Source organism: Procambarus clarkii, chromosome 67, assembly GCF_040958095.1.
Source record: "Procambarus clarkii isolate CNS0578487 chromosome 67, FALCON_Pclarkii_2.0, whole genome shotgun sequence".
Lineage (NCBI taxonomy): Eukaryota > Metazoa > Arthropoda > Malacostraca > Decapoda > Cambaridae > Procambarus > Procambarus clarkii.
This window is the reverse complement of record NC_091216.1, coordinates 25,346,675-25,359,830: the sequence shown is the minus strand read 5'-3', so window position 1 is coordinate 25,359,830 and position 13,156 is coordinate 25,346,675. Positions and strand designations below refer to the sequence as shown.

General features: G+C 36.6%; 1 protein-coding gene across 8 annotated transcripts in view; it reads left to right on the top strand.

Moving 5' to 3' along the window:
• The window catches only part of Sec71 (ADP ribosylation factor guanine nucleotide exchange factor Sec71), a 46,968-nt gene that overhangs the window by 6,020 nt on the left and 27,792 nt on the right, over nucleotides 1–13,156 (top strand). For 4 of the 8 annotated variants that reach the window (XM_045757394.2, XM_045757391.2, XM_045757395.2 and 1 more), the window contains 12 exons: nucleotides 2,301–2,432; nucleotides 2,937–3,118; nucleotides 4,277–4,423; nucleotides 5,301–5,480; nucleotides 6,168–6,386; nucleotides 7,017–7,179; nucleotides 7,738–7,997; nucleotides 8,681–8,820; nucleotides 9,440–9,674; nucleotides 11,007–11,176; nucleotides 11,445–11,623; nucleotides 12,571–12,784. In XM_045757394.2, coding sequence (XP_045613350.1) covers nucleotides 2,301–2,432; nucleotides 2,937–3,118; nucleotides 4,277–4,423; nucleotides 5,301–5,480; nucleotides 6,168–6,386; nucleotides 7,017–7,179; nucleotides 7,738–7,997; nucleotides 8,681–8,820; nucleotides 9,440–9,674; nucleotides 11,007–11,176; nucleotides 11,445–11,623; nucleotides 12,571–12,784 — 2,221 coding nt within the window. Of the gene's footprint in view, nucleotides 1–1,993; nucleotides 2,119–2,189; nucleotides 2,433–2,936; nucleotides 3,119–4,276; nucleotides 4,424–5,300; nucleotides 5,481–6,167; nucleotides 6,387–7,016; nucleotides 7,180–7,737; nucleotides 7,998–8,680; nucleotides 8,821–9,439; nucleotides 9,675–11,006; nucleotides 11,177–11,444; nucleotides 11,624–12,570; nucleotides 12,785–13,156 lie in introns of those variants that run through there. The other 4 variants (XM_069310511.1, XM_069310509.1, XM_069310508.1 and 1 more) reach the window with 2 other exon arrangements.

Genomic DNA, 13,156 nt, shown 5'->3' with positions numbered 1-13,156 from the left:
TTTACCTAAGATTTTTATGAGGAATAATCCCAAGTGTCTTGGTGCTTATGGATGAATGTTCAAAGGTTTTGTAAGGAATTTATTGGGTACTACTTTAGTTTTAATTAAGTCATTGTTACTTTAAAATAATATTTTGACTTTTGGAAAGCATAGTTCAGACCACTATGATGTATAGAAGTGAAACTTGAACTTATAGTAATGTATCTGATTAATGGGGAGTGTGATAGCAGTAGAAATTCTTTACATGAATGATTGTATAGCAAAGAGAATGATGAGTGTAGGAAATTGATAGCGGTGAATATGGAATAAATCTGAAATGCTGCATGTGATTAGTGGATTTATAAACAATACCGATACCTGCTACAAAATCAATGTAATCTGATCTTGTATGATTGCTATCAATTAAATATTATCATTAATAATATTGTAAATAAAGACGTTATGCAAAAACATAAAGAGCAAACTTATTCAGTGGTTTGGGTATACATACATACATACATACATACATACATACATACATACATACATACATACATACATACATACATACAAGGGGCCTCGTAGCCTGGTGGATAGCGCGCAGGACTCGTAATTCTGTGGCGCGGGTTCGATTCCCGCACGAGGCAGAAACAAATGGGCAAAGTTTCTTTCACCCTAAGTGCCCCTGTTACCTAGCAGTAAATAGGTACCTGGGAGTTAGTCAGCTTTCACGGGCTGCTTCCTGGGGTGTGTGTGTGTGTGTGTGGTGTGGGAAAAAAAAAAAAAAAGTAGTTAGTAAACAGTTGATTGACAGTTGAGAGGCGGGCCGAAAGAGCAAAGCTCAACCCCCGCAAAAACACAACTAGTAAACACAACTAGTAAACACATACATACATACACACATACATACATACACATAAAAGTATTTGTGTGTACGTCTGATACCATACTACTTGTGTAAAGGAGGAAATGTAGATGTTTATCTCTCAGAATGTTTGGTAATATGTTTATTGTTTGTGATGTGTCTATGTATGTATTAACACGATGTACTGCACGGGGTGAGAATAGCTTGAGCTACCTCATCCCTTTGTGTGTATTTTACATCAATAAACTTATTTCAATTTCAATTCAATACATACATACATACATACATACATACATACATACATACATACATACATACATACATACATACATACATACATACATACATACATGCATACATAGAGAATAAATTATGGAAGGTTGAGAGTTTACAGAAGTTGTGTGAGAGGAAGGAAAGGACAGGAAGGCGTGAAACTCCTGGATGTATATGTAGGATGTACTGTATATGATTAATAGAGTGAGAATGGTAGTCATTTTGTTAGTGTGTGAAGTTGGGTTAGAACAGCAATGTTTTTGTATTTTGACTTTTCATGGTACCCTGCTGTTGTATGTGTATATATGGAAAAAAAATGGGATTATAGCTTACATACCTGCTTGGTATCCAAGGGTTGGTAAGTAATTTTTGCAAGAGAAGTTGTAAGAGTACAACTTCTGTACTGTACATAGTACAGTACAGTTTTGTGTCCATGGGTTAATATATGATTTGTGGAGAAAAGTGCATTGGAATGATTGTAAAAAAAAATTTTTTATAGCTTATCATTAATCACCACTTCCCTTTATGGCTCCTAAGTCTTTTTCATTTTCCACAGAGTAAAGCAGTTCAGTATGGTATTTTCAACTGAATGGTTGTGCTGGAGATTGCTGTATATCACATGAAAAGGCCTTCATATTACTACATTAACTGTTTGAGGACTTTTGACATGCTAGAACAGCATTCAAAATGTATGCATTCTAAAAGGGTAGTTGGTATACTAGTACAAGGTGGGGGGGGGGGTCATCCTTGACTTACAAGATACTCTTTATGACAGACTTATACTTACGACGGCTGCCAATGTTTCTTTATTCCAGTGTTTTGTGCTCCAGCTCAAGAAAACTTTGTGGAATCCAGGGTTAATAATGAAAAGAAAATGGGATAAAAGACTCTTAATCATAGTTGACAAGAGAATAGTAGTAGTATTAGTAGCGGCACATCAGGCCAAGAAAGATCTATAATATTAGATATTAAAGTGGACATAAGAAGGCACTTGTAGAAAGGTGAGAGATTAGCACAGATTGTACAGTATATGTATGCAAAGTAAGCCCCCAACAATCAGCACCAGTATCAAAGACAAGCCTAGAATGTTAGATCACTTGAAGGGCTTGGCACCAAGTAATTCTGCCAACAATGCAGTGTTCATATTTTCCCCATATACAAAGCCTCAAACTTTACATTTCAGGATGCAGTAGAATGAACTCGGCACCCTCTGCCAGGATGTTTATGCTTCGGGCCTTGGAAAAAATTTACGGAGAGAAGGAAATACGCAGGTCACATCATTCTCAGCTGAAAAGAGCTGTGGAACAAGCTCTTGGTAACATAAAATATTTTTATTCTTTGGTGCTAAATGGTCTTCCTGGCTTGATGCCTTCTATTGATAATTACTTGTAAACTACCAAAAACACCTCCTTAATTAATTCTCTCCCCATTTTTCTAGCACTTTCATCCTTCTCAGTTTCTTTTCTCTTCTTATCCTTCCTTCCATTACTCATTGCTTCCCAAACTTGTATTTGATAAATATAAAACTGTTTCTACTTGTGGTTTTGCATATAAATGACTATATATTGTATATGTATGTTTTCACTACCATATAATGTACTGTACTGTAGTTTGAATTCTTATAGTGTTTTAGTTTACTGTACTTGTAATCCATCTTAGGATATTAGATAAGTCATGAATAAATATACAATAAAATAATATTTTTAAAGTGCTATAAATAGTGTTTGGAACTCGGGACCACGTAAAGCAGAATAAAAATCTGCATAATGATACGTGCTGGTATCCTCTTTTCCTATTTGGCTTCGTTTTCTACCAACAGAGGAATTGCGTAGTGAGCTGGGATGGCCAGAAAACGGCTCCGGTACGGGTGGTTCTGCTGCTTTGCCTATGCCCAAAAGTGACGCTCCACAGCTGGATGCAGAGAAACACTTCCTGCCGTTTGAACTAGCCTGTCAGTCTAAATCAGCGAAGATTGTAGTGTCGGCTCTCGATTGTATTCAGGTATGAATGCTTTGTCAGTGAGTTTCATGCTTGTATTGGAGATATGTTTAATAATTTGAAAGTACTGTACACTATGCTAAATAAGCAGCCATCCCTGGCTTGTAAGATTATGTATATTGTGACATATATATGATAGCGCGAGTTGAGAGTGAAGCCAATTGTATGCAGCATATGAGGAAGCTGGCAAATATACAAATGCCAGAGTTTAGACATTTTTAACAAAGACTTTTTAAAACACACTACACAGCCTATGTGATACCAATAGATTATTTGTATATGCAGCTCCACCATGGAATTTTGGTGGAATGAAATGGAACCACCAAAAAACTATACATGAAAAAGTTTAGAGATAAGGTTTAGGGGAATTCTATCTCACTATCTTAGAAGAGAGGCGCAGAGGAGATATGGTCACTGAACACAAAATACTAAATGGAACAGACAAGGTGGATAAGAGCAGCTGCTTTAAATTGAAAGAAAATATTGCAAATGGACTTCAATGGAAACTGGAGAAGCTAATGAATCAATGACACTTCAGCAGGAAATATTTGTTGCCTATACAAGTAGCCAAAAAGTGTAATACACTACATGCACTGTTGTAAATGTTAGTACTGTACAGTATGATGCACTAGGAGGTCTAGTTGGGGACCAGGCTGCGGAGACCCCAGAACCACCGCATGGTATGATAGAGCCCAATAGGCTCAGGAACCTGTACACCAGTTGATTGACGGTTGAGAGGCGAAACAAAAGATTCGAAGATCAAAGATTCGATTCGAAGCTAGCTGTGCTTGCAGGGGACAGCTGTCCCCTGCAAGCACAGCTAGGTGAATACACTGAAGGAAGAATCTGCGGAAGCACCGCCATATGCAACTTCATGACCAGATATAACAAAAAACTGGAATGTCAGGAAAGTTAAAATAAAATACACCAAATTCAACAAGGCTAATAGGCAAAGCATAAAGAGCTGTCTCACTTGCCCGTAAGTAACTTATAGACATTTAAACACAACTACTACCACCATCAACACCACCATCCTTAATTATTACATCCCCCATCCCCCAGCATGGATTAATTTTTATTATTTATTGTAAGATATTTTTCTGTTTCATTCTTATACCTTAATATTTGAAGTTACACCAATTCATTAATTTTTTTTTTCAGAAACTAATTGCATATGGCCATCTGACTGGGAACAGTGCTGACGTCAATAATCCAAACAAACGGTTGATTGATCACATTGTTGAAACAATATGCAATTGCTTTAATGGTCCTTCAACCGATAAGGATGTAGAAATTCAAATAATCAAGGTATGTGTGCGCGCGCGTGTGTGTGTGTAATTACCTAAGTGTACAGTAGTTACAGGATGAGAGCTACGCTCGTGGTGTCCCGTCTTCTCAGATCTCTTTGCCATGTAACTCTTTGAAATTACTGACGGTTTTAGCCTCCACCACCACCTCACCTAACTTGTTCCAACCGTCTACCACTGGTGATATGATTAGCACTTGTAAAATACTAACAGGAATTGACCAAATTGACAAAGAGGAATTCCTGAAACTGGCACTCTCAAGCACAAGAGGTCATAGATTCAAACTAAAGCAACAAAGGTGCCAAACAAATATTAGAAAGTTTTCTTTTGCAAACAGAGTAGTAGACAGTTAGAAGAAGTTAGGTGAGAAGGTGGTGGAGGCCAAAACCATCAGTAGTTTCAAAGCGTTATACGACAAGTGCTGGGAAGACAGGACACCACAAGCGTAGCTTTCATCCTATAACTACACTTGGGTAATTACAACTAGGTAATTACACACACACGCCAAGGTAGTTGTGATAAAAATTGCTTTTTTAAACATTTACATTGATATTTTGCATAAAGAATGGGGGATGGTATCTTTATTCTGGAGGTGTACATGGGCCAGTTTGCATTAGAGCCACCATTAAAACATTTCTATCTAACTACACCATTAATAATATTGCATCCTATAACATCCTTATTCTTGAGCAATTGCATTACCCTTGTTAGTATTTCTTGTTTCATAAACTGTTGGTTTCACAATACTCAATACTATGACTATTTATCTATATAAAGCTGTTCAATATTTTGTAGTGGATTTGTTGATAGAAAGCTGTATATATATTCAGATAGGTGATAATTGCTCATAAATTCTGAAATATGTTTTCACATCTCAGGCCTTGCTGACTGTGATTACGTCACAGTATGTTAGCGTCCATGAAGGCACAGTGCTGGTGGCAGTGCGAACTTGCTACAACATTTTTTTGGCATCACGGGACATGAACAACCAGGTCACTGCAAAAGCTGCTCTTACACAGATGATCAACATCATCTTCACTCGTATGGAGAACCAAGCGGTAAGACGATTAATACTTGATTAAGTATTATTTTCTGGCACTATATAATAAGTTTTTGCTTGTATTTTTGGTGGAGAAGTTGTGGTAATATGCACATTAATTTCATAGTCTGAGTCAGTCAAGTTAAAGACTTGGTTTTGGTCAGTAACTAACTTGACTGGTCACCATGTGGACACAGCTTTGCCCTTGACAGTGGAGGGCCTTGACTAGCTGTTGGCTTCTTATTCCTCTACATAGTTGTAGTAATCATACAGCATAGATAATACAATGATATGCTGATAAATATTGATGGTTTGGTGTGTAATAGGGGTAAGTAGGTTACATCCCATCTTTGTAGATATATTTGTATATAGACTTTATGTATGAATACAAATAAAAGAAGAAATTAGAAATTTTTTTTAAAATATAATGTTGGAAATTACTCTTATTTGACGAACCTACAATCTGGATTGCACTGTATCTTCCTCGTGATTTCTCTTGTTTTCTCCAGACTGAATTTCAAAGGAAAAACAGATTTGGTTCATTGTTTAGAAGGATGCCTTATATGGAGGTTTGGATTGTCAAGGGTGTACCAAATTCAGTTATACAATAATTGGCAACGATACAAGTGAACACAAATTGGGGTATTTAGAATTTAAAGTTTTATCGTAGAATAACTTGATCTGGACCGAGTATTAATTTCCACAGATTGAAGATGCTGCTGAAGAGAGTGGACGTGAACACAGCTGCAGTACAGTCTCCTCCAACAGTGCCAGTAGCCAAGCTGTCTCGCATGAAAATGGGCAGCAGGAGCGGCATTCTCAGCAGGAATCAGACGCTGAGCTTGGCCCTCTCCAGCAGCAGAACATTTCCTTGCAACGAAATTCCCATTCACTCACAGATAGCTCTGTAACTGACTCCACAATGGTAAGACAATTTTATGAAGTACACGTATTAGTACTGTATATGTGGTAATGCCAGCAGTTGATGGTTACTGATGGACTTTGAAAAAATTGGAAGATATTCAGACTTGGTTAAAAATGTATGTACAGTACATGTTTAGGTTTTAGAAATACAGTATAACTTCGATTCAATGAAGTGTATTGGATTTAACCCAATTCATTGCAGTGAGGGATTTGATGCAACCGGAGATGCCTCCAGGATGCATTTTTTTTGTCTTATGGGCTAATTTCACTGAGTGAAATTTTAATTTCAACCTGTCCTTTAAAGGACAACTACTAAGAGAAACTTGTCTGTAAAGAGATTTAATCACATTTAGCATATTTTTTCATAAAACAAGAGGAATCTCAAAATTAAAGTGAACCATTGTATTAAGTTTTAAATATGCTCAATGGCTTTCTCAAGGCTCCTTGGGAAAGCTATTGAGCCAATATATGCCATGGAAGTTGTATGTATGTGTACAAACTGTAATATCAATAATAAAATATTGTTGAAATTGTATAAATTTGTAATATGAATCAGAAGTGTAAAGGGGGGTTAATTCATGATATTTTCTAGTCATAAATAGTAATTATTTATCAATTGTTACATTTGCAGAGTTCTTGTAATGGTGTGCAAGATATATCCAGTGAAAATGTAGAAATACCTATTCCAAATGGTTCGGCAGTAATTATTGAGCCGCAACTACCATCGTGTCCTCTCACATCACATCAAATAGCCACAGAACTAGTTCATGATATAGTTAACCAGGCAGTCACAGGTAGGAACAGTCACCGTTTTATCTATGATAACGGTTCCTATTTTTTTTGTCAGCATATTCCTTGGTACATAACTTGTCTGAAGTGTCTGAAGCTGTCTTATTTTCAGGACAGTACAGCATCTCATACAAAGCTTGCATCACAGTACATTTGGCACACTTGTTTTCCTGATTAGATACTAATCTGACCACTGATCGGTGTTCCCTGGTATTTATTTAACTATTAATGACAATATTAACATTAATTGTAGATAAAGAACTGTTGCTAATAAAGGTCAGAAGTAAAAATTTGTGTGTTGTATAGTAACTCAAAACATTATTATAACCTGTCTGGTAATTTTTAATTGACTGATTATAAATGTTATAGGCTTCATTATCATCACTTGTTGGTATTTACGTGTGCTCTTTGGTAATTACCGGGTCAGGGGTCAAAGTACAAATGGGTTTTGTGCTATCAGCAGCTTTCCCCTCATTAAACATTCTATTGCTTTGTTATTAATAGCAAATTTTTTATTTTTTTTTTTACCTGCCTTCACATATTTAGAATTTCTTTTTTCACAGTGGTATCAACTGAAGAAACTATTCTGAAAAATGGTCATCTAGACAGTGTAAATGAAGTCAACAACGTGGAAGCACTGCGTTCATCGGATACATTTGAGTCATCTTCCCCTGAAGGTGACGAGAGTGTATCTGCTCCAGGTGTGCCACAAGAGGACACGGGACAGGGGGACGCATCACCATTATCAACAGACCACCGCAGTGATTCCGTCGCCTCTAATCCTCCCCTTACTCCAACCTCCATCACTAGAGTGCCGTCACAGGTTTGTTTTCACGTTTCCATGTGATCTGGTTTTGCTTTCAGTTGCAAAAATCATTAGAAGTAAGATAAGAGCGATATTAAAGGAGGTAGAGCAAGTACTCATATTTGCCATGTACCTGAGCAAAAAAATGTTAAGTTTAGCTCATATGATGAATATTCACCGAGAGAACCCGGTATAATACTGTCCTGTATTTAATCTCACCCTGGGTATTTCCCATGACCCCAGCGTCTTGTGTGTTTTTGCCCAAAACAACCACATCCAGCTACAGTCACTACATCCAGCCACAGACACCGCATCCACCCCACAACCACCGCATCTACTCACATCTACCCTCAATCACCCTCATCCACCACACCCACAGTAATTACATCATATATATACTGTACACACAAGACGACACAGGGAATATATTGCTCTTCAGTGGTAGTGTGTATGATACCATTTGTCATATCAAGATGAGAAGAAAACCTTACCTTTTTATTACAGGGCTTTTTAATCTTTAATAAGCAAATATTTATTAAAATCCAAAGAACTTGGCCAATGTTTCCAAAATTCTATACTGTAATTGTCACCAGTTTTAGTCTAATTTTTCAATTTTCACAGTGCATTTATGAGCACATCCAAGTTGGATTAAAAGGCAGTTTTATTATTACCAATACAGTATCTTAATTTTTCCCCCACAGGAGAGTATAAATACAATGACAGATGGAGATACGGCCATGACGGCCAAGTTGTCTCACACGCTCCAGAAGGACGCATTTCTGGTGTTCCGTTCCCTGTGTAAACTCTCTATGAAGCCCCTATCTGATTCCCCTGACCCAAAGTAAGTTTCCATATAGCAGTTTGTTATTACCTGGTTGATACCTGGTTGATGGGGTTCTGGGAGTTCTACTCCCCAAGCTCGGTCCGAGGCCAGGCTTGACTTGTGAGAGTTTGGTCCACTAGGCTGTTGCTTGGAGCGGCCCACAGGCCCATTATTTTACTATGTAGAGAATTTTCTTTATGGTTTTACATCGTGTTACTTCTTGCCACATTTTGATCAGCCTAGTGTAGTACACAGGAGTCTGTTTCAGATTGGTAAAGTACTGACTGGAGTACAATGGGACCTAAATAATCTGAACTTGGGAGTAGCAGAAACCTTGAAAATATGAGAGGATTTTTCTGTTGGAATTATTATTGCAAATCTAAAAGGACCTGAATTTTCACATTTTCAACATGTGGATAACACGAATCGACTCGTGGGTCGTTAATACTCATTGACCTAATTCATTCAGGTTTTTTTCCTTGAATAGTAAATTTTAGGGGAAAAATAATTTTATTTGTTATATATTGCCCTTGAAATAAATAAATATATACTGTATATATGAGTGTCAGTTGTATTTTTATATAATATTTATGCATATAATATAATATACATATAATTTTTTAATTTTTTTTGGCAGATCTCATGAGCTCCGATCGAAAATTCTGTCTTTAGAGATGCTTCTTTCAATTGTTCAGAATGCAGGGCAGGTTTTTCGCTCTAATGAAACCTTCATCACAGCAATCAAACAGTACCTTTGTGTAGCACTGAGCAAAAATGGCGTCTCTCCGATTACAGAGGTGTTTCATCTCTCGCTTGCCATTTTTGTTGCCCTTTTGTCAAACTTCAAGGCTCACCTTAAAAAACAAATAGAAGTAAGTGAAGTATTACAGCCTTTTTATCTGTTTATTGTTCATACCTTTTTTTTTTGCCTGAACTATTTTGGTAGCCATTTTGATTATGCAATTTCTTGTAAAAAGCTTTGAAATTGCTTAATATTTTTGTTTTAATTTTAGGAATTTAATTAATGTTAAAGATCAGCTATGCATAATGTAAAAAAAAAAGTTTAACTTCATTCAGTATTAACCCTTAGACAGCGGCTTTGGAGAAATGGTCATACCCACCTATGCACAAAAAAAAATAATTCCACAAAACATTTTTTCATTGTATAATTATTAATTTCTATGCAAAATGTAAGAAAAGCACAAAATAAGTGAATATTTATCGTTTCACTGGGTTGAGGCGCTCTGCAAGGTTGCATCTGGCACTTGTCAACACCCGGTGCTCGACTTTGCTGATGCTTCCTGTTTTATCACTTGTTTTTCTTCATACACATCTACAGAGAGCTATTACATCCATATTTGCATCATACATGTAAAACAGACATTGTTTAAATCGTCACATGATAATGAACGCATTCCCCTAGTAACATTCATGACAATAACTGCATTCTTATTGTGAAATGATAGCAGGAGTTTTTTCATGGGGTCAAGATAAACTCCATTACATCCACAAAGACCTATTATATCCATATTTGCATCATGCGTGTAAAAACCCAGACAATAATTGCTTAAATCATCTTTCGATAATACAGTAATCGCAGTTTTCTCCTAGGTATCGTCAATAGACAATATTCACAGCCAATAAAGTTAAAAAAAAAAAAAATGTAAAGAAGCATTGCTGATAGCATGTACGGAACAATAGAGCCCCCAGTGGAGTTGCATACAAAGATTCCCCTCAACAAAGCAATAACACAACAACAACAAATTGCTTTAATTTGTATATTTTTTATCATATATATTACTGTTACCTAGCAGTAAAATAGGTACCTGGGTGTTAGTCAGCTGTCACGGGCTGCTTCCTGGGGGTGGAGGCCTGGTCGAGGACCGGGTCGCGGGGACACTAAAAGCCCCGAAATCATCTCAAGATAACCTCAAGATAACATACAGTAACTCCGGTAGCCACCATTGCCATTGTTACTCCTCATGGTGACCACCACCAGTCCTGCTAAGCACCATTATTATGCAACTTCCACATGCCATTACAACCAACTCACAATATGCAGAACATTGTCTTTATACAATATATGCATGGCCTGCTTGTATGTTTAAAACTGAATGTGGCACGTTTTAATATAATGTATATTTTATTAAATGCGTTATTCTTGCGTGAAGTCTCGTGGATGAGATCATAAATTGTCTTTTCAGGTGTTCTTCAAGGAGATCTTTCTTAACATCCTTGAGGCAGGGAGCTCCAGCTTCCAGCACAAGTGGATGGTGATACAGGCACTGACACGTATATGTGCTGATGCTCAGTCAGTGGTGGACATATATGTCAACTATGACTGTGACCTCAATGCCGCCAATGTATTTGAAAGGTACATATTCTTTATTTTGTATTAGCAAATTAAAGAATAGTTTAAGGAAATAAAGACGAAAATACTATCCGAGATAGAAATGTTATAATTAAAAGGATGTGTATAGACGGTTGTAAATGACATCTAAATAGAAAGTATCGACTGTGCCAATCCAGTAGGATTACCATCAGAAGAAATTGCAATGAGCAACTACTTTGGTAATCTTGACCTCCCAGCTTTTGATACCTTTCTGCCTCTGAGAACATTGAGTAATATTTATGTTTTGCAGACTGGTGAACGACTTGAGCAAAATAGCTCAGGGAGGGCAGCCTGGAGAGTTTGGATCTACGCCACTACAAGAGCGCAGTATGAGGATCAAAGGACTAGAGTGCCTTGTATCCACCCTCAAGTGCATGGTGGAATGGTCCAAGGAACTTTATGTCAATCCAAATACTCTCTCTAATTTAAGTAAGTAAAAATTTTTGTTTTATTAGCAGTGTGTTAGAGTGGAGGCTGTAGAGGAGGTGGTGTTATTGCAGCAGTGCAGCCAAATTGCAGGTTCAGTATTAACCTGTATTTTTTAGTCAGAACTGCTACTCTTGCACAGTGAAATCACAAATTAACTAAATTAATGTGATGTACAGTATCAATGAGAAAACCCTCCTCGTGGCTGCTCCTAGTTTTCTCATTGCTACCATTGGCTTACATCATTATCATAATATGTCTTATGATAATGTGCATTTTTATTACTATTTGTATATGCTTTATAGCTATCTACATTATGGTTTTAGATTTTTTACGTGCTGAATAGCTGGTGTGGACTTGTAATAACTAGAATACACTCCTATTTGAATTGAATATTTAATTGAATTGGGCATCATTTTTTAAGTGTTCACCCCTGTTCACTATTTAGTAATTGAGTCTGGTTGTAAAGTAATTGCCAAATCATGTTCTAGGAAAAGCTAGAAAGGTAAGGGTTTAGATGAGCTGTGGGGAAGAGAGCACTCTGCCTGCAAACAAGGGTCACAAGATTTCTGCTCTTGTATTCACTAATGGAAGAAATCCTTTGCAATAGTAAGAATGTGATTAGTTGGACTGGACAATAATAGAAGGCATTCGGTGGTGTGAGCACATGTATTTGCTTATTCAAAATAGATTTTGAAATAAACGTTACAAAATAACATACAGTAATTTATAAATATTTTCTTTCGTTCAGTAATTTTGCTATTAGAATATTCTATGTACAAAAGGGTATTTTATCATTAGCAGTAATAAAAAGATGAAATGTATGGTATGAACAACAAAAAACTGCTGATGGGACCAAGAAAAAATCTGTCCAATAATGTGGGTATCCACTATATTTTTTTTTAGAATACAGTACTGCGTATTTTGTAGTTTCACACTTTTCTTTTCAGGTCAAGAAAAGAAAGAGTCAACTGATGAATCAGAAGTGAGCCAGTCATTAGAGGATAATCGGACTTCTTTGGCCAGACATGGCTCTCATAACTCCATTAGTTCCATCCAGTCTTCATCTACTAACACCGCTTCCTCAACAGTCGGAGTGGATAATCCCGAACAATTCCAGTGTCTCAAACATAAAAAAGAGATATGGGAGCAAGGCATTCAAATGTTAGTATTTTCTGTCTGTTTTCTGTTTAGCAAAACATTAAGGCAAGTTGTTAAAATTCCATATCCTTACCCTTGTTTGTTTTGACACTGTACTACTAAACAAAATTTTGATATTTTGATATTCAAAGAGAAAATTTTAGAGCAATATGGTGAGACCGAACTCATACCTCAGGCCTCCCTAGAGACACTGTTCTCGTTCATATAAGATGCTATTGTCATTTTGGTTAGCATATCCTTTTCAATTCATATACATGTACAATTGAATTCATTATATCCAAAGACATTATGGAAATTGTTTGCATTTTTTAATACTTACCAAATTTTCATTAATATAGTCGTTTGCAAAATTGTAGCTATATGTAAAAAATACAT